This window comes from Benincasa hispida, chromosome 8, assembly GCF_009727055.1.
Source record: "Benincasa hispida cultivar B227 chromosome 8, ASM972705v1, whole genome shotgun sequence".
NCBI classification, from domain to species: domain Eukaryota; kingdom Viridiplantae; phylum Streptophyta; class Magnoliopsida; order Cucurbitales; family Cucurbitaceae; genus Benincasa; species Benincasa hispida.
Window position 1 is genome coordinate 26,883,519 of NC_052356.1, and position 22,206 is coordinate 26,905,724.

Below are 22,206 nucleotides of genomic sequence, written 5' to 3' on the forward strand. Positions count from 1 at the left end.
TTTTTTTAATCCTATAAAAAAATGAAGAAATATTAGCAAAATGGTTAAAAGTTGGAGTCAGATTCAAAGAATGAAGCTCTAAATGATTCACAATCACACTTCACATTTACTCTATTTATTTATATCAATTTTCCATAAGATATGAAAAAAAGAAATTAAAACGAAATTAGAAAAACCCTTGGTTGTTGCCGGCAGGCTGAGTCGACGACGAGGGCGACCATGGGAGGTTTCCGGCGAGGTCAATCGATGGAATTACCGAAGGATCTCCCATTCGCATCGCCCGAAAATTTTCCACTCTTTTGGCCACATTTGCTCTTAGTTGGAGCAATGAAGAACGAAATCTCTTCAACTCGTCGATTCTCATACATTCCAGCCGATCGTCCCACCAAAATCGGTCGCTATTTCTCAATCTCTCCGCCGCGCCCCTCTTCTCCATCTCAAATTCGGCTTCCGCTTCAGAGAAATCACGATTCGATCCGGGCAGAGGCTTGGGCGAAAACAAAATTTCCGGTGAGAAAACCGATCGAGGAGAGCGTCAACGTTGGGATGGGCGAATGTATTAGATTTTGGAGTGGGGAGTGAAGATGAGGATTGCGATCTCAGCACCGCAGAGAATGGACAGCTCGGCGGCCTTGTTGAAAAGTCCGACGCGGCGTTTCGAGAAGGTAACTTGTTGTCTTCTTCTCAAGTTTTTTTATCTCAATCTTTCGACGCCCTAAAAATTTCTTCATTTTTCTCAAACGGAGTTTGTTTCAGTTTCAGAGAGAGAGAGAGAGAGTTGACCGTTGAATTTCAGAGAGGGAGCGTCGGACATACTTTCCGGCCAACGCTCCAGCGGTTTTTATAGGCGCCAGCGTGGCTACATTAATTGATTAATTAAAATTAAGGTTAAATTATTATTAATTAATATCTCTAAACTTTTAACTTTGTGTCCAAGCTAATTGAATCAAAGTTTAATTTTTAAAACTAAATGTTTAAAGGTCAATTTCATGCAAACCTTCGGGACCGAATATCAACCATTGACATAAGTTTGAAGATTCATTTTTATCATTAAATGTCTGGAAATCCAATGTCTACCCAATTATGTAATGTGGGTCTAATTTTAACATTTACATACATTTTAGGGTTCAATTTTTATAATTAAAGGGTTGGCGATGTCATCGTAACTACCATCATACTCCATGGTTAGTTTTTTCATTTTGTTCAAATTAAAAAAAAAAAAAAAAAAAAAAAAAAAAAAAAAACACATAGTATTTTATATTCCAGGATGGATCACCTTCATCACTAGACTTACTTGACTTGGCACAAACAGGTCCAAGCTTAAGTTGTATCCATGGATATATTATAAATACATGCAAGTCAATCATTCATGAGTTATTATTATTCATAATTACATTTGGGTCAAAATTTTATTTTACCCATTTAATTAAATTTGATATCTCATGTACCACTAATTTTTCTAATGGACAATCGGCTTACAATGCTGATCCAATAATAAATAAATTCTCTCTCGAATCAATAAGAGGGTGGGCCTCATTATTCAAATCTTAAAATCAACATTTAAGAAAATTATTCATTTATTTATTCAATAGGGAAGGTATGAGTTTCATTTGATAGGATTATGTTTTCAACTTCGTATTTTAAAAAAAAAAAAAACTACACAATTGCAATCAAAGGTCCAAAATCCAAATACTATGCAAGGGATTGTTCTTTTAGTTAATACAATTTCGAGTATAACTCAATTAGTAAAAGATCAACCGTTCAAATCCTTCTACTCCCAATCTAAAATAAAAATAAATAAATAAAAATGGCTGAAATAAATTTTCAATCTTGCTTCAAATTTTGTTGAAATAAAAAGTTTGTGCAGCAATTGGAAGACCACTTTCTTATGTAATTTATTTTTAGTGCCTCAAATAAATATTCTTATTATCCACTAATTTATTAATTTTGACTAATACAAAGATCATATACGAAACAAGTGTAAATTAAATTCTCACCCCTTATGATTTTTGTAGAAGAAAGGAAAAAGAATCTTGCATCTTTCTGATTGCTCCCTAAAATTAACACAACTTCCAATTTCAAACGTGCACTCGTCGAAAAATGAAAAATTAAAGTAATAAATAATAAAAATTTAGTACTTTTTTGCGCAAATACAATTACCCGAACCTAAAACTTGTGTTCAAGAGATAATTGTTCGTGAATTGATACCTTCGATGATCACATCTCCAGGTCATGTGCCCATCTATTTTTTTATTCAATTGTATTCATATTCTCATAAATTTGGAAGACCCTTTCATATATTGTATTTTTGTTTCTCCCTCTCAACTTTCTTTTCTAAATCTTCCAACTTTAATACATGTTTTAGATTAATTATTCTGCTGTTAATTAAAACATTTGGGATTACTTCATTTTTCAATTTCCAATAAATCCTCACTTCTAATATATTTGAACTTTAGATATCCTAGTTATAAGTAGTACATAGAAAATAAATAATAAATACTTAAATCCCACTAAAAACTTGAGGAGAAACACTCTTCCACACCAATATTGATCAAATTCTAATAAAATATAACTCTTAGAGATTTGAGATCAAACATCTTCACTCCCATATAGCAGCCAAATCTTTCAAGTACTATACTCCATAATACATCATAACTTTCTTAATATAATTCCAATATTCCCCACTCAATAAAACCTCAATAAACCAATAGAAAATCAAATTTTCTTTTAAGAAATTAAAAAGAAAAAACAGCACATAATTAAAAATTAAACTAGTTGTCCCACAAAGCTGAGATCATGAACTAATACTGGCTCTTTCCATTGATCTCTATTCTTGGCCCTTCTCTTCTGCTACCTCAGCTGGTTTCTCTTCTTCAACTTGTTTCTCTTCCTCCGCCGCAGGTTCGGCCTCGGCCTCAGCCTCGGCTGCTGGAGGCTCCTCAGCCTTTGGTTCTTCAGCTTCAGGCACCTCTTCTTCTTTCGCTACCGATTCGGTTGGCACTACTGCTTCTTCTTTCTTTTCTTCCTCCTCAACTTTGGGTTCCTCCGTAGGGTTCTCGGGCTCCGCCGGGGCTTCCGCGGTTTGTTCTGCCTGTGGGGAGAACATGTATCAAGTTGGAACAAATTAATTTTTAGACAAACTTTTAGGTATTATCCCTTCTTTCTTTTTTACTCTACCTGATCGGACTCTTGAACTTCAGGTTTTGGCTTCTCTACGTTAGCTGACTCAGCCTCCGGTTTGGCCTCGGTCGCTGGCTGTTCTTCGGGAGTTTTCTCCTCGGCCTTCACCACCTCCGGTGACTCCACGGTCTCCGGCAAAGTTGCAGCTGATTCAACCTGCAAGACCCAGCGTTGCTGTGATATTAAATAAAATATATACCAAACAAAACTCAACTGATATAAAGTATGTACCTTGAAATCTCATTCTATAATATGACTTTAAAATATGTTTAAAGTTATGGTTTTGATATGAAAATTTTCAGACTGGATGAGGCTTTGGATCAATTAAGTTAAGGAAAATTAGAGGGAAATTAATGCATTATGATCTCATGAAAGGAAGTGGGGAGCTTCTTATACAAAACTTTTTTTAAAAAAAAAGAGAGAGAAAAAGAGTTAATTACCTCAGTGGCCATTGGAGAAGATGTAATAAAAGAAGGGAAGGGAAAGTTTTTAAGAGAAGAAATATGAAAATAATGGGGAAACTAATGAAAGAGATGAAGAAAATATGAATGTGAGAGAGGGTATTTATAGAATAGAGAGTGAAAAATAATGAGCAAAATAATAAAAGTTGAGAGAGAGAGAAAAAAAAAAAAAAAAAGAATCTTATGCAAAATAGAACACCTCATTTGAGTGTCACAAGTATAAGGACATCAGTTTTTGTCCAGTTGTAAATGTTTTCCCTTTATCAATTATTAATGCTTTAAATCATAAATTTTTATTTAAGTGTATTAATTTAATTACATTTTAGGTAAAACTTATAATTTGTCTCGATTAAACTTCTAAATTTTTATAAATAAATCGATTTAGACCATTATTTATAATTATATTTGAAAGCCATCCATACATAAACTTTCACATGTATTGGGAAGATTTTTTCAAATGTCAATTTTATAAAATTAATATTATTTATCGGTTTAGAATTTTAATTAGTATGGAAATTGATGTTTGTTCTAAAATAAAATAGAGAGGTCACATATCAGTATCATATCTTTTCTTTTGAGTTGATTTGAGCAGAATAACATGGGGGGATATAGCTTGCATGATTGACAATTAATTAACTTTATTCATGCACTATCCACCCACCCTCTTTTGGGTTATCTGTTTGTTATTTACTCCATATTTTTATTGATATTTTCATAATTTTATGGGGTTGATATCGATATAAGGAATGAATCCATATTTCCATTTACCTCATGGAAAAATTTTACAAAACATTAAAAAAAAAATCAAAATGACACTAATATAAAAATAATATAAATAATAGATATGTTTACTTATTTAAAAATAATACAATATTTTATTTATTAATTTAAATTTATTTTTAAAATTTTTTATTCTTATAATTCTTTTTTAGAAATATCCTTCAAAATCGATATTATATCAATATTTTCATCAAAATTTCTGTAAAATTAAGACTTTGATATTTACATCGATATTGATATTTTAAACCTTAATTTTACTATTTCACTTTTATGTTTTATACTTTTGACTTTTCTTTTTTTAAAATATAAATATCATCATTTTTTATATTTTTCAACAATAAAATATTTTTTATTTTAAATTTTTAAATATGAAGACTAAAATTGTAATTGCAATATTTTTCTGAATGACTCCGTCAATCAAATTTTATAGCAATCAGTGTAACCCTTTTTCTTTTTCTTTTTTTTTTAATTATTTTTTTTACTTAAGAAAAGTTCGATAATAAGAATATTTATTTTAAATCTAAAAAAAAGTACTGGGTATGATTTTAGTCTAATAATTTAATAAATTTTTCCACCTTGGTTAATATATAGTTATTAACCAAACAAATACCTTTTCCAGAAGAAAAAAATTAATAATAATTAACTTTTTAATTAAACTAAAAAAACAATAATTTCTGCATATTTCCTCATAGAACTTGATCACCATAAATTGTTCATAGGAAGTTTGTATACTTCAATTCCCGTATAATTTTTCCATAAATTTTACAGGAACAGAAAATTAAATAGAAGGCCTTCTCGATTTTCACCTTGTTCAGTGTACATTTCTAATTTGACAAATAATATTTATAGTCAAGATTCAAAATATAGACGTCGATGAAAATATCGAGATCCTGATTTTATGAAAATATTGATAGAAATATTGATATCAATGAAAAATTTGAAAAGATTTATGAAAATGATGGAAATTGTTATATTAGTTAATAAAACTTTTGGCTTAATTAGATTATAATTGACAATTTTTTAATCACAATTTCTATAGAGTAAGACAACATTTAGATGTTTATCGTATGAATGTGTAAATATTGATGCGAGAGCAAGATTTTTTTAAAAAAAATTACAAAATAATAAAAGTTTATGAATATTTTGAGATGAAATGATGTGAAAGTTATGAAAGTTTTGAATGGTAAACGAAAAAAACAACTCGCTTCAATTTAATTTTGAGGTAAAATAATGTAAAAAATTAATTAAAAAAATTTGAATGAGAATAAAAATAAATATAGGTTAATTTTTGTAGTTTTTCAAATTTAATTTCTTTAGAAATGACAGTTTTGACTCGAAAACAAAGCTAAAAATGGAGAAAAGTTAGAAATTAAAAAAAGTAGTATATAAAAAAGCTTAACCCTTTGTCTTAAACGAAGTGCTCTGTGTAATCAAGATCACAAAATTAAAAAACTTGAACTAGGTAATATACTTAATTTAAAAAATCATTTTTTTTTTTAAATGTCTAAATTTTTCGAAATTCTCTCGAAATATTCTCAAAATTTTGGTCAAAAATTGCCAACCGTTTAAATTTTCGAGATTTTCGTGTAAATTTTAGATCATGATTGTAGCAACTCAATGTGGATCCCACTTTGTGGTATTGTAGACCAGGCTGCTGACGTGGCTAGTAATTTCTTCTCTTTTTTTTTCCCGTTTCCCAAATTGGCGATTTTTTTAGTAGGGCAAGGAGGAAAAACGATTCTTTTTCCATTCCACTCCATTGGATGAGAAATCTAATGGCCCACATGTAGCTGTCGGCCAGATCGGATGCTCGTGATATGGGACCCACTCTGCCGCCCTTCTACTGTGCCACGTCAGACCTCAGTCATTGCTTTGCTCCGTGACCATGATCCCATTATAAATTTTAAATACAATAAAAATTAATAAAACAAAAAAGATCAATTTTTAATTATATTTATTTTTATAGATATTTTTTTCAAGTGGTGTGGTACTGGTACCAGGAATCTTTTATTATTTTTTTAATTTGCCGCTAAATTTTGGAATTAGAAAATAGAAATTATTCTGGAATTTAAAAAATATCGAGGAGGATTAAATTTTAGCTAAAATGGATTAAACCAACGTAATGATTTATGTAAATGAAAAATTGGTTGCTTAGCCAAAACTAAATAAATTTAATTATTTGCTTCGACTTTATAACTTGGTAAATGAAAAATGAAAACCTTAACGTGTCACTATCTATAACTTGATTGGAACACTTGTGACAATTAGGCTATTAGCTACCCAATATATATATAGATTGAATATAAATGATTATTAATTAATTTTTTAAAAATATATTAATANTTTTAAAAATATATTAATAATTAATTAATGAACATACTTAGGTTAAATTTGTTATATAATAATAATATTTTTTTTTTTATCTTTTTTCAATATAATTCTATGAATTTAGATACACTTAAAATATAAAAATATAATTTTTAGAATTTGTAATATGTTAATTACAAAATCCAAAAATATAATTTGAATGGTACATATTCACTAAACTTAACAAATCTGAAAAATATACAATAGAATTCAAATTGTCTACCAAGAGTTAAGATTAAAATATTGATATCGATATTAATATCGATATTTCAATTTTATTGATATATTTATATCGACAACAATTTTTAGTAAAAAAAATAAATTATAAATATTAGTATCAATAATCATATTTATATCGATATATCTACAAATATTTTTAACTTTGACTGAGAAATAATTTGATATGGGTATAGAAATTATAATATTCATGATGGGCCCACTTTTGAGAGGAGAGGTGTAATAGTGGATGGATGGAAAGTAGGACGGTGAGGGTAGGGCCCACAAATGGACCCCATAGATCAAACCGTCCTTCAACCAATAGTGAACTGCCACGCGTCGGTACCTTTTAGAAAACGTGGGCCAGGACAGTGCATCATGGTTTAAAATATTACTGATGGACGGATCTCATAGGCCTGATTCGGCACCACGTCATTGATGTTCGTGACAGCATATTTTTTGGTACGTAAATTTAAGATTATTAACAATCCATTCTTATTAGGATAAATATTATTTTATATTTTTTAATTAGTTACTATCAATATTATTTCAAAACTCTCATTTACTCTAATTTTATTATTTTATATTTTATATATTTTTATTTTTTATTACCATATTTATTATTTCCTTTTAAAATTAAAACAGATATATCTCAAACATAAATTATTGTAACCTGACTATAATAATGTAGGATTATAATAATCAACTCATCGTTCCAAATACGTCTATATTTTGTTTCTTTTTCAATTTTCAAATTCAAAAAACTTCTTTCGAAAAGTTTTAAAGAGAAATAATAATAATAATTTAGAAATCAAATTTCACATGTATATAAGACTTATTTGGAGAAGAACTAATCATAACATTTTTCATTAATATCGATGGTTTCCATCTTCTCTTCTTCCAATTTATTTTTTAATTCATTTAGAAAAAATAATGCGATACTTGAAGTTTGAGAGAAGAATAAATTTATTTGAATGGAGTTTATTTTAAATGAAATGTTGTAAGGGCCGTTTGAGGCAAGAGTTATCATCAAAATATAATAACCACATAAAAACTATTTCAAAACCTTCAATTAGCTACGGTCAACATTATTTCAAAATCCCTATTTGCTACAATTTTTAATATTTACTACAGTTTTTACTATTTTACATTCATCATTTTTTTATTATTTGCTACCGTGTTTACTATTTCATTCTTAAACTAAAACAGTTTACACCTCAAACACATACTATTATAATATAAACTAAAATAATCTACACCCCAAATACAAACTATTATAATCTAACTATAATAACTAACTCATTGTCCTAAGCATCCCATAAATAATTAGAGGATCAACTTGATTCACTAATTAAAGTATACTGTTATAGTTTGAAGTATTAATCGAAAACCTCCAAAGCTTATTTTATAATTTTTTTTTCTTAAAAAACTCACTTCAAAGTGTCAAGATTTGTCTATATTTTTCTTTTAATTTTTAAATCAATTGAAATGTCTATGCAAGTCTCAAATTTAAACGAATGAGTATTTTTGTCCTCATTATTAATGTAAACTATTTAAATCAATGGAAGATGTGATTTTTAATGAACATTAACATACTAACCTTAAGTATATGTCAATTTCAATGTAGCTCAACTATTCAAATACATATATTTGATCTCGAATCTCCTAACTTTACGAAAAAAAGTTCTGATATTAATTTTTGCTTTCAACTTTTATTGTGTTACCTCATCACGCGTTTAGAAATGAGTAGGACCTATTGATATTAATGTAGGGTCCACTAATATTTATGAACATAAATCTATAGTATGAACAAATGGATTATGATACTCCGTAGTACTATAGATTTTTTCAAATGGTCGAAAACACACACAAAACATACACATAAGTATATATTGAAGCTATTAGTTAGTTAAAATAGGTAATGAACGAAGGAGAAAAATAATAGCAATGATCATACTGTTCTATATTTTTCTGTTTTTTTTTTTTTTAATTGTTTGAGAACTAAAACACATTTTAAAAGTTTATGAATCGGTAGCTGTTTTTTAAGTTTCAAAATTAAGAATAGACATCTTAAAGAGAATAAAGAGCCAAATAAAGTTTAAGTGATTTTCACTAAATTTATAACATCAACATGAAAATATATTAAAAATTAAACATTTGATAAAGTTCAGTTGATGAAAATTTTCATATTCGTTTTAATCAACCTAAAATTTTTATATTGGAAAGTAATGATGTTTATACAAAATAATAATTTCAAGAAAGCTAGGGACATTTTAATAAACAGGATGTGATTTCAACAACTCTATTTTAAAGCTGCTTTTTTAGTTAAGGTTTCGTTTGATATTATCGTAGTTTTTAAAATAATTGTTGGAGACTACTTTTAGAGAAACCAATTGTAAAAAGAGATAGGTTAGAGTGTTTGGAAAATTTCAGCTTAAATTTGAAAATATAGGTTAGAGTGTTTAGTAAATAAATACAAAAATATCTTATTTTAAATATAATAACTATAATAGACTCATGATTTTATAATAACTATAAATACAAACTTGAAAATATAGGTTAGAGTATTTGATAAATAAATACAAAAAAATATCTTATTTTAAATATAATAACTATAATAGACTCATGATTTTTTTTTAGTATGATAAATTTTGTTTGTTATAGATTAATTTTTAAATATTAAAAAAAATAGCTTTATGTAGAAAAAATAAATACGGTATATCTTTTTTAAAAAATTGATGTATTTAATTCATGAAAAATAAAAAATAAATTTGATTAGGTGAGAAATAAATAAATATATAAAATAAATCTTCTTTTTATAATATAAGGATACTACTTTTAAAGTAGACTTGAAATTAACATATTTTTAAAAGTGATTTTAACATTAAATCTATTTTACCAAATGCAAAAATAGCTAAGATTTTTTCCAAATAACATTTTGACACAACTAAATATCCAAAGTATTGTCTACAAAATACCCATATTAGCTATTTAGTAATGGTTTGGAATATAATTCTTGTACAATTATACTTCAAAACAGTTTCCTTTTGTAATTTTAAAAAATACACAGCTTAAAACTTCACCAAATTGTCGATATTGGTCCCTATAATTGGTGCAAATAAAATTTAGAAATTATTTCTTGTTTATTAAGTTTAAAATTTTCAAATTGACCCCTGTATTGTAATCAAATTTCAATGTACGGACACTTTTTCCACATAGCAATGAGATGATAGGTTTTTTCAATAGAGTAACCAAATCAATTCAAACTACCAAAAACACCAAATTTGCGGTTTCAACCTCAAAATATGACCATAACGCGTTTAAAATTTCAACTCGAGCAATTATCCAAACTTATAAAATTGTTGTTACTGCCTGGTTGAAAATGTACTACCCTTGAATTATTGAAATAATTCGCAAACCTCTCGATTGATAAATTATTTATTTAGATAATCAAATTATTGACTTCAAAAATACATCAAAATATTTATGTTTGAAGTCACATTCTTCCTAATAAAGCTCCACAAACAACTCAATCAAGTCCCTTCTTAAAAACAGGGGCTGGATTCAGATTATTTTAAGAAAAGAAAAGAAAGCATGGGTTTTACTAAAGGTATATTCTAAATGGCTGAATCAACAGACAAATCTCCAACCACATTCTTTAAATCAATCTCAACTTTAGTGATCTCATCAATGCATTGTGGCATGAAATGGATATGTTGACAGATTAGGATCCAAACATGTTTGGTATAATAGACAACTGAAATTTAAAGCTCAAGAATAAGTGATGCATAATGATGGCCACACTGTGTACCTGTGTATAAACTATATAATATGTATCCACATGACAGACTGGCTGGCACCATGAAATCAAAACTTAAGCAAGATGCAGGCAAGTTGCTTTCATGATGCTTTGTCCAAGTTGTGTTTGATTTCCAATAAGAAATGACTCCTTTAGGAGTATCAACCTTTGGGATCATCAATCATGTTGCCTTTAATCACTTTAGAAGAAAAGTAAAAGCAATTGGAAGCTGATGATCTTGGGGGACACTAAAACATTATATGATGACCCCTCTCCTTTTGAATTCTGATAAATGAAAGGCAATAAATGAAGAAACATTGGTTGGTCCACTGGAAAGAGCCTGCTTTACTCAGGGAGAGTCATCGAGAAATACTTGAATCAAGGATCAATCAGTCAAGATTTACTAAAAGGTTTTAGCCACTGCTATCCATGGAAGTTTTATAGAACGAATCATCTTTTTCTTTCACTTTCTTTCACAATGAACAAAGCTCCCAACTAGGGATGTTCATGGTTCAATTCGGTTTGGTTTGGGCCTCAAACATAACCGAATCGCAAATTTTAAAATTTTTATTATATCAACCGAACCAAACCGCTTGTTCAGTTCAGTTTGGACCGAATTGAGCCGCAAATATGTGGTGCGATTCGGTTTGGTTTTGCAGTTTTTCTGTTCTCTTTTTTTTCCTATCCTTTGGACCATGACAAACGAAAAACACAAGAACAAAACAATGGATGATTGCCAGCAACGGATGAGGCATATGCAGATGAGACCGAGAGAGTCAATGGGGGCCAGCTGCTGCCTAGCAAAAGTTAACCTTAAAAAAACAAACAAATAAATAAATAAATAAATATATAAATATATATTATATATATATATATATTATATCTTTAAAATTTAAGCAGTTCAGTTTGGTTTTAATTCGGTTTTCAGTTTTAAACCGAACCGAACCGCTTAATTCAGTTTCTAGTCTAGTTTGGTTTACGCAACCGGTTTGATTTTTGCGGTTTGAATGCCACCCCTACTCCAACAATGTCGTGTGGAAGTCATTTCATAGACACTGTTAAACATTTTGATAGGAGAAATGGTGAAAAAGATTTTGTAGGTTCCAAGAAGGCATTGAGTTGAGATCTCCAATTTTAGTCGAAATCCAATCAGGGGTATAAACTGAACTAGAAATTCGTTAAGACCCTAAATCCTTCATCCTGAGGTACTTTCGTCTACCTACTTTTTTTTAATATCCGTGAGTGTCTAGACTAGTTTACGCACCTATTGACGAATTCTACAGGATAACTTGCCTGACTCTACAACATTTGAATAAAAAACAATTTTCATAGTATTTTGGTGTTCTTTCGCACTATATGACCGGAGAGACTTGTATGCCTTCTAAGAGATGTTCAACATCATCATTGCATTCCATCTTTAACGGTATCCTTTTGCTAGAATTGATTGTACATAACTTGGAAAGATTCAAATTGCTATTAGTTGACTAAAAATAATTTAATGTTACAAAATCCATGGCTGATAAAAACAGATTTCTATGTTTCACAACAATCCCCAAGAAAAGTACCTAATTCGTAATAATCATATAAAAGATACTAGTAGAGGACCTGTGAGGCAGAAACCGATCAGCTGACAATCTTTCTCAACACAGCTTCAGCACGGTGCTCAAACTTGGGCAAGACCCATTCATGTTGCACTATGTCTAAGTTGTCTTTCTCGGCACTCAAACCCTGCAAGAAAAATGCATACCATCAAGATCAGCAGGAGAGAATAGATATTTTGAATAACGATCAATTCAAGTATTCACAAAGGTGATATCAATCAATTATGTTTCTTAACAACTACTCAATTATATTAATTATTCGCAGAGAGATTTGTTATAGAAACAACACAAACATCGAGTTGTGTCTAGGTTTACTGTGAAAAAAAGGTCTAAATGACCACTGGTCAAAACCGTACAAATGATTGGCCCAATTTGGCAAAGGGAATAAAAAAAGGTTCAGATTTTAAGGAATAAAGTGTTCCCTGGATCCCAGAGAATTAGGAGTATAAAACCTGAAAAGTGAATTGATTAAAGTTAAAAATCAATTAGAACATTGTGGTCAATTCACACATCCCAATGATATAATCATTTTGGTTGAGGTAGCTGATCAGTTGATGAAACAAAAAGTATAACGAGGTTTCAGATGGAGCTTCATTATCACCAAGGATGCAAGGATGGTAGGTTGTATAGCGAGGTTTCACATGAAACTAGCTCAAATGGGCACAGGCAGCTAGGTGCGCATGAAACCAAAATACCCAAAAAGCCAGCTTAAACTGACTGAAGCCCCTGACGCTTTGGGTTCGTATCGGTTTGGTTTGTGATTTCGATTTTCATATTATAAAAACTAGTCATTTTCGGTTGTATTTGGGTTTGACAAGGTCGTACCAGTTATAACCCAAGCTGACCGACGATGATAGGTATGATAAAAAATGAATGTTTATTAATCAGTACATGCAGTCTAGTGGCATTATTCTCAGCTTCGCATACCCACTGACTTGGGTTTAAGCCCTAGGAGGCACGCAAATTTCCTCTTCTTTATGACACTATGAGGTTTATTTTTAAAATGCAAGCCCATACCCAATAAATTTCGTAGTTTCACCCCACCAGCCCGACCCAACTGTGAACTGCAAGACCAAGCCGATTTAACCATTGGATAATCAGTTCAAGCAGTTCATTTCTGCAGCCAGGCCTGTTCGGCTTTGGCAGTTTGAAGTCTGTTCAGCACTCAAATCGAACTGCTTATACCCCCTACAAGCAGCAGGTAACGTAGCAACAAACGAGCCTTAAATATAAGTAAAGTAAGAGGAGAAATTACGGGATTGGGCATCTGCATTTTGAAAACACTGCACCAACAAGATGTTTGCAAATAAATCATCAAACAAATTAAAATAATTTATAGAGGAGAAAAAACCATTTTGACAAGTTTTCAACTCCAGTGCTTTCCACGGATATCAATACCAGGTCAATGAGCAATAGGAAAAGCACCAAGTCGGGATAACTAAAAGCTTGTCCTGTCTACAGCCAGACAGATGTAGGGTCAATCACAAACAAAGGATCCAATAGGCAGGCAGGCCAAGGACCACCAACATCTCCAGTCAAATGAACTCTATAAAGTTTATTTACCCCCATTTCAAGAGAGGCAATTTACTATTTTAACCTCAATTACATTCCCCTCCTGTCCCAAAACTTGTCTTGATCCTCCACTTAACATCTCCTGCCATTCTGTCTCTGCCAGATTGCTCCATTAAGAAATACTCTACCTACCTGTAATTGCTAATAAGTATACGACTGAAAAATGAAAATACAATTGGTGGTCCCACGTTCTAGCATTCTAAATTCTAGTAGTAGTCTAGTAATTGGCCACACTGCCGAAATTTGAAAATATTCAAAATTTTAACATGAAGAAAACCAGGCTTTGCCATAACATACTACTTTGCCTAAAAGATTAAGTTCACATCAAACTAGAAAAGAAAACAATTGACCAAAAAAGAAATTGGTCATCTCATATTCCGGTATATTTTGTGAAGTATTCTAACCCTTAACTTAAGAAAACCAGGCTTCTCCAGAACATACTACTTTTCCAAACTGATCAAATCCAAAAACCCGTCCTCATTTCGGATTGTAGGTTGCAACTTGCCTACATGAAGCCAGAATCACTAGTAATCACCGGTCAGCCAAATAGCGATGAATTCGTTCCCGGGCCTTGTACACATTGCCCCTCACACGATGGGACCTGGCCATGCCTGAAGTCGTTACCTTAACAACAAGGAGGGGATGCCGAAGGCAGGGCTGGTGACTGAAGTGAAGTCGTAACAAGGTAGCCGTACTGGAAGGTGCAGCTGGATCACCACCTTTTCGGGGAGAGCTAATGCTTGTTGGGTATTTTGGTTTGACACTGCTCAACACCCAAAAAGAAGTGAGCTACGTCTGAGTTAGACTTGGAGATGGAAGTCTTCTTTAATTTCTCAACGGTGAAGTAAGACTAAGCTCATTAGCTTATTATCCTAGTCCCACGAAGTGAGCTTTAATTGAATTGGTAGCAAGCCATAGGTGGAACTAATGCTTGTCGCCAAGAAAAAGGAACAACTGCTAAGCTGAGTTGAAGAGAGGCTACTTATTTGGGCGATTTTTTTCCTTTTCTACTTGGATGCAATCTAGCTCTTGCTATGGGTAATTTTGATCTTTTGGCAAAGAGGTAAAGAAATGGATTCATCATTCAATTTGAATCACTTCAAGAACGAGAAAATGAACTACCACCCCACGTCAAACTAGGAAATAATTGATTTAAGATTGCCACAAAACCAAGCACAACAAGGGTTTAAAAGCTGATAGGATCAGTTCTTGCCAAGAGATTCATGTCACAAGGAGTTTAAGATTTCATAATGAAATTTTAAAAAGGCATGGGTCCTGTTGTCTATATAACTAAGATTTATATTCCTGATTAACAATTAGAAAATAGGAACGCTACAGGCTTCATGACTACTATGATGCCAAGACAACAAGAGTGTTAGGATACAAAAATACGTGAGAAAACACCAAAGATACCGGTATTGCAATATCAAAAAGAAATTATAAGATTAATAGCCTTTTGGGAGGGCTACATCTCTACCACAGGCCACAACCAATCCACTAAGGACGGACTTACCAAATTATTTCCTCCCCTACAAATACTCGCTTATTCTATTTATAACCAAATTACCTCTATCTAATTACTATTACTACTATTTCCAAAATACCCCTATTAGTATTCTGTTAGCAAGGATTAAAATATCAACATTTCAATTTTACGAATATATCGACGAATATATCGACAAAATATTCTGTAAATCACGAATTTTATAAAATTTATTTAGATAAACAATTAAGTTGTTTTTACTCCGAACTAAGTCATGGATATTATTATTAGTATTCATGTTCATATTGAACTACATAGATGACAATTTTTTATGTTTTACAACCATTGATACAAGATGTTGGAGACATTCGTGGATATTTAATATCAATATCAAATCCTTTGATTTACGGATTATCGACGAATATATTGACATATTATTAGATATTTTCATCCTTGTATGTTATGACATATCGTCGGATATTTCCATCCTTATCTATTGGATACTTAAGCACCTTGGAGAACCACACCCCCAAAACCAACTGTTGAGGTGAGAGAAGTCACTTAAGTACCACATTGATCATCCATTCTAACTGATGTGAGACAAAGGTAGCCCATACTACCTTAGTTTCTAACAATACCTGATCCCTGGAAAGCTGACATCCCAACAGCTAGACCAATGACACTTCACTCGAAAACACCTGGTTAGAGCCCTTCGCCTGTGCTCTTCTCCGAAATGTCAACAACCGGCTTTGATACCATTGTTAAGTACTTAAACACCTTGGAGAACCACACCCCAAAAGCTAGCTATTGAGGTGAAAGAGCCAAGCCACTTAAGTACCACATTGGTCATCCCATTCTAACTAATGTAGGACAAAGGAAGCCCATACTACCTTGGTTCCTAACAATACCTTATCCCCGAAAAGCCGATGTCCCAACGGCTAGACGACGATACTTCACTCGAAAACACCCGATCAGAACCCTCCACTGGTGCTCCTCTCCAAAATGTCAACGACTGTCTCTGATACCATTGTTAGGTACTTAAGCACCTTGGAGAACCACACCCCAAAAGCTAGCTATTGAGGTGAGAGCATACCACATTGGTCATACCATTCTAACCGATGTGGGACAAAGGTAGCTCATACTACCTTGGTTCCTAAGGTATGCTCACAAAGAGCTTTTGGGGTTTTTGTTCACAACCATAGGTACAAAAAATTGTTATCAGAGAAATAACTAAAAGCTTCATTTCTGATCTTCAAACTGAAGCTCATGCACATCACAAGGTGAGCAAGACCTGTTAACAGCACCAGGGAACCTCATGTATGACAACAATCTACTCCTAGTGAGCTAGTGCAAGATTGAGCAGACTCAAAAATGCTATTCAACCTGGGTTATCAGTTATTATACTGAACTTGCAGGTTCAACCAAAAGGGATATCCTCACAAAATTAAAGCAGACATTCAGGAACAGAGACTGCACAACCAGTACGAGGATCAGAGGTAAACAAACAGTCAATACTTATTTTGAATGATACAGCAGACAACCATCAACACTGATATACAGACTTAACAAAGTCTACCCTACTACAATAGGTACTATGAGCCAAAGTTTGAAACTTAACCAATAAAAAATGTGTGATTTCTTCACAAGCTTAGTTTATTTCTCTGGCAGAAGAATAAGAAACAAAATGCAATGCAGCCATCCACATTTCTTAAAAGAAATTAAACAAAAAATGATGTGTTGAATCCAATACATATATATATATATATATGTATATGCAGAAGATCAAAATTGTTCAACCATGAAAATTGAGTTGCATACTACTGATGCAAACTTCCATGCATGAATGTATGCATAAGTACATTTGAAGAGAGGGAGAGGGAGAGTTAAAAATAATGAATATAAAACTTTAGACATCCTTATTCGACAGCCTGCAAATTAAGAAAGAAGTTTGAAATACCGAGTAATAAAGACTAACAATAGTTACCTTTGTTGGGTCCATGCCAAAACCAGACATTTGCATCATTCTCTGTGTATCATCCATTGCTACACCAAGAATTGTTCTCTCATAAGTCACAGTATAAGAGCTGGAACTTTCAAAATGCTACTTATTGTTAAAAAGATTCCATATATACATAAATGGTTATAAAATAAATGCAATCGTTATACAGAACAACCAACCATTTTCTTCTCCCAGAATGAGACTGAATAAACCTCTTAATCCAAACAAATTTAGAAAGTACCTGACATAAGTAATCTAAAAGTATTAGTGATAATCATCCAACCAAATACTTAGGGAAAAACATTACCCCCAAAAAAAAAAAAATAATGATAAAATTAATTCAAAAAAAAACTTCAGAGGACATTAACACATGCACCAGAACATTTGAATAATGATCTTGCAAAATACCATGAACGGCTACTGACATAGCTGACATCCACAGTACTCAAATCGATTCCATTCTGTAACATCGACCGGAACCTCTGAGTCAGAGGAAAGGGTATTTTTGCTATGATAAGGAGAGAAGACACCATTAGATGTGAACAAAATGGAGGCTGAAAAGAAAAGCGATACTAAACAGGTAGAAAAACAGCTTTATATGCACAAGGTTAATAAACCTGAGGTTAACTTTTTCTACCAGTTATAACCAACAGGATTATCAGAATAGGAGAGAAAAAATGGCAGAGAAACAGCAAAGACATAGTAAATAACACCTAAAAAGTATAGAAATTATAAATCTAGAAAACTTGGAGATTCACTCAACCAAAAATGTTATTTTTAGCATTCAAAAGTATTAGTAGTATGAAAAACACACCTGCTACAAATCCGGAGAAGAAAAAGTTGACCCACGCAAAAGTAAGAGTCTAGAACAAAGAATAAAAGGATTAATAAAAATGTAAATAATTGAACTCCATGTGATATCAATGAAAAAATAAATAAACAACCAACGTGCAACTACAGTCACCTGAGGTATAATCATGGAGAGATTCTTCTTCATCATATCCATTGCCATATTTGGATCTGAAAACATCTGTGCTTGTGCATTTTGGGCCTGGCCTTTGGGAACATAGAGCAGCCCATTCTCCTGCCAATTGCATATGTGGACTATGAATATCTAGGTTATCAGATTGTCCCTTTATCCTCTTGTGCTACTTAGAACATCATAGTTACATCAAAATCATTGTACAATACAAGATATATAATCTCACAGCAACCATTCTCGGACATAGATTCCTAAAATTGGTCGCACAATACAAACATCCACATGCCACGATAATCAAGGATGAAATAAATCATACAAGATTCAACAGAAAACCTTATGAACAGTGCATAAATACTCTACATGACGAACCCAAAATTCTTCTCTAATAACTTTAAGTGCTTGTATCCCACCATAGAGTAAATAAGATTCCTATCTCAGAAACCGTAAGCTATTTAAGCTTACTCTGATACCATGAAATGAAACTTGAATTATTGAATCAAATCTCAGATATCAAATACAGAGGGCTTACAAGCTTTAAAGAGGAGAAGTATAAACTAATTATCAACAAATTAAATGAAAAATCCAAAAGACCAACAGATGAACAACTTGACTAAACTGATTTTAACAAACTAACAGAAATAATAAGAAGAGCTCTCATAAGAGAGCTGACTGCACTTGATAACTCAAGCTGAATCCCGACACGGAAACTAAACCATCTACACCTTACGCCCTTAATGAAGTACAATAGATACATGTAAAACGATTCCTCTAAAAAATTTTAATGAAGCAAATCTGGCAGGCTATAGCAGACACACATCACATACTACATTTCTTTTTTTATAAGTCCATCGCATACGACAATGGAAAAAAGGGGGGGAAAACCTCGTTGCCATAATAAACTCTGCGGGAACGAAACGACTTGTGGGGAATAAAATTAGCAGCAGAACGTAAATTCCGAGCCCTAAGTACGATTTGCCTGAAACCCAAAATTAAAAACTGAGTAAGGAACTAACAAGATGAAGGGTGAAGGAATGCTGAAAGATTAGGAATCGAAATTTACCCTTCTCGTACGACTTTAACATCGGGGACTGGAGACGAGCGCATAAGCTTCGAGACGAAGTAGCGGAGAACTCCAATGAGGACCATGACAACAGAGAGCGGAATCAGCACCCAATCTCTGATGGCCGTGTCGAGCACTAGATCTTCCGCCATGACTGGATCCGGTAGGCGAGCTCCTCAAAGTCGAACTATGAAGGCCAAGAGGGATCGAATGTTTGATGATCAGTCCGTCGCGGAAGAGGAGTTGAAACTCTTGCCGAACGAAAATACCAAGATTAAAATATCGCAAATCCGTATCAACATTGATTGAACAATAGAAATTCCAGCAAATCCAAAAGAAAAAAATATATAAATATTGTTATTAGTATTTTTAATTACATTAGACTAGATCATACTATTAAATTTTCTATTGATATTTCTATAAATTCGATATTGATGTACGTGGTGAATAGATATTTTTACTATATCGTAAAAAATAATATATAAAATACAAATACAAAAAAATTAGCAACAAATTATTATTAGTTATAAATATAATATAATAATAGATGTGTTAACTTGATTTTTTTAAAAAATTATTTATTAATTCAAATTTATTTTTGAAATTTTTTGTTTTTATAATTTTTTTAGAAATACCCATCGAAATAAATATTTTCTATATTTTCATTGAAATTTTCATAAAATTAAGACTTCGATATTTTCACACGTATTAAACCTAATGGCTATTTTAATTTTTAGATATTACAATTATTTCCCTCTTACTATTGTTGTTTACTTATTAATTATATGAAGTTACTGTGAAGTAGTTGTTTTATTATGCGATTAAAATGTAGGATTATTTACGAGTTTAAAATCTTATCATGCATGCTTGTTTGAATTTTCAAAAATCTTTTGGTGATATTGTTTGAATTTTCAAAAATCTTTTGGTGATACCTTTTTTGTTTCTAATTTTAATCAAAATTTATATGGATTTTTTTTTTGGACAATGTGCGTTAGAGGAGGAGGAATCGAACCTCTAATCTTGAGAGGTCGAAAATGTTGGGGTTAATGCCCTAAATCTCGTAGGGTCCTGTAGTTTGTAAACACATGTATGAACAAACATTTTGTGATGTAATAATATGAGATATTTTATTCACTACTGTCTATGAAATATGAGATATTTTAGTTGCATTAACCACAAATCAACAAACTAAGATCACTGGTTATTGTTGTAACTTAGTTGTAACTTAAGCATGTATGTGATGACATACAAGTGAACCGTGCTTTAAGTGATAACCTAAATGGTCTGTAATATATGGATAAAAGAGGGAAACCTTATCTTGATGACGCTACGAGTGTGGCTCACTTTGTAGATGTTACAAGTGTTGTAAAGTGCTACAAATGGTCTGATCGGATGCTTTATATAAAAAAATTTGTATAAGACCGGACCATGAAATGTTTAGTCTTGTTATATAACGCCGTTCATGACAAAGACTTTCATTTCACTAGGATAACTATAGGTAACATGACTTTAATCTTGAGTGAGTTGGGAACTCTTGCCTATGAGGGCGATCATTTGATTTGCATAGGGGCGAGTGGCCAGATCGCCGACTCAAACCTACCATTTTGGGGATCCGTCTGATTGGGGAGCTGGGAACTCAACTACATAAGACATAATTCACTCCTTCCCCAATTTAGGGGTAAGTAGATAAATTGCTCTCTTAAAGGCTGATTCTGGGGCTTGAACAATATGGCGCCACACTTTCTCTTGGCCCGAGAAGGATTTACTCATAGTAGGACTATGAAGTATTGTTCATTAGAGGAATTAGTAGTACTTAAGGAGTTAGATGTAATTACAGGGGCAAAACGGTAAATTGGTCTGGCCGTACTTACGAGCGATTTGTGAAGGGTCACCATATTGTTGATTGGTTATATCCAATGGACACAGAAATATATTTGTAGCACGAAGAGTGGAGCTATCAGTCTTTAGTGGAGTTTCCGACAGTTAACAGATGGTGGATATCGTGATTAAAGAGTTTAGTTAGTTATTCACGTACCGTTGAAACTTCAAGCTACAAGTCCATAAGATCCTCTTAGTAGCTCAATGGATTCATGTTGAGAATCAGTTTTTGGGTTAGTTTGAAGTGTTCAAATTAATAAGAGGAAATTTGATTATATATGATATAATTAAATTGCTTCAATTATATGTGATATAATTGATTTGATGTATTAGATACATTCATTGGAGGAATTATTATTAAATGCCATAAATAAAAAAAAAGAACTATGATTTATATATTGCATGAGATGTGATATTAAAACTATAGGTTATAAATATATTATTTATTTGTAATTAAATCAATTATGGGTTAATTGGTTTCAGTTTTTTCTCCTAATATCCAACTTAGTGGGAAGTTGTGATTAGTTATGGTAACGGATAGATAGAAGGAAAATCGTTTTCATTTTTTGAAAATGCGATCAATAAGCGATTGATAATTGAACGTACAAAAGAATATAGCTATACGATAGCTTAAGAGCATAAACAATTGTGCATCGAATTTACACTCGTTTGCTAAAGATCAAGTACTCAGTCTATACGATAGACTCCAGATTTCTCCCACTTACTCGATCGTCTATACGATCATTCAATTCCTCCTTCCCTCTACCAAATCCATACAGAGCCCACAACTCCAAAATCTCATACCGAGAATACCAAGGTAGCCTAGTG

The 22,206-nt window shown here is 32.0% G+C and overlaps 2 protein-coding genes and 1 long non-coding RNA gene across 4 annotated transcripts; 1 reads left to right on the forward strand and 2 right to left on the reverse strand.

The window, feature by feature from the left end:
- Window positions 1–524: 524 nt before the first annotated feature.
- On the forward strand, window positions 525–2,781 carry LOC120083858. The gene is made up of 2 exons (XR_005483555.1): window positions 525–665; window positions 757–2,781. It is a non-coding gene; the product is annotated as an uncharacterized LOC120083858 (long non-coding RNA).
- On the reverse strand, window positions 2,548–3,780 carry LOC120083857 (cytochrome c1-like). Its single transcript, XM_039039757.1, has 3 exons — window positions 3,621–3,780; window positions 3,178–3,336; window positions 2,548–3,091 (listed from the first exon to the last, which is right to left on the reverse strand). Exons 1-3 carry the CDS (start codon window positions 3,630–3,632, stop codon window positions 2,828–2,830), a joined length of 435 nt encoding a protein of 144 aa, XP_038895685.1. The 5' UTR covers window positions 3,633–3,780; the 3' UTR covers window positions 2,548–2,827.
- A 7,704-nt stretch (window positions 3,781–11,484) lies between these two features.
- LOC120083245 (ER membrane protein complex subunit 3) lies at window positions 11,485–19,652 on the reverse strand. Of its 2 annotated transcripts, XM_039038918.1 has the most exons (9): window positions 19,501–19,652; window positions 19,323–19,416; window positions 18,423–18,542; window positions 18,273–18,321; window positions 17,867–17,966; window positions 17,638–17,699; window positions 17,444–17,502; window positions 12,409–12,531; window positions 11,485–11,615 (listed from the first exon to the last, which is right to left on the reverse strand). In XM_039038918.1, exons 1-8 carry the CDS (start codon window positions 19,650–19,652, stop codon window positions 12,427–12,429), a joined length of 741 nt encoding a protein of 246 aa, XP_038894846.1. In that variant the 3' UTR covers window positions 11,485–11,615; window positions 12,409–12,426. The 2 variants fall into 2 exon arrangements, with proteins under 2 accessions (XP_038894846.1, XP_038894845.1); XM_039038917.1 differs by lacking the exon at window positions 11,485–11,615 and having other exon boundaries at window positions 12,181–12,531.
- Between the last annotated feature and the right edge of the window lie 2,554 nt (window positions 19,653–22,206).

Excerpts from the sequence above, each read along its gene's own strand:
- LOC120083857 (XM_039039757.1), bottom strand. Across the intron at positions 3,092-3,177 it reads AAGTTCAAGAGTCCGATCAG|GCAGAACAAACCGCGGAAGC; the intron begins GTAGAGTAAAAA and ends TTCTCCCCACAG.
- LOC120083245 (XM_039038918.1), bottom strand. The coding sequence starts at position 19,652 with ATGGCGGAAGATCTAGTGCTCGACACGGCCATCAGAGATTGGGTGCTG. Across the intron at positions 18,543-19,322 it reads GAGTTTATTATGGCAACGAG|GAGAATGGGCTGCTCTATGT; the intron begins GTTTTCCCCCCC and ends TGCAATTGGCAG. Across the intron at positions 17,503-17,637 it reads CATTCTGGGAGAAGAAAATG|CAATGGATGATACACAGAGA; the intron begins GTTGGTTGTTCT and ends TTCTTGGTGTAG.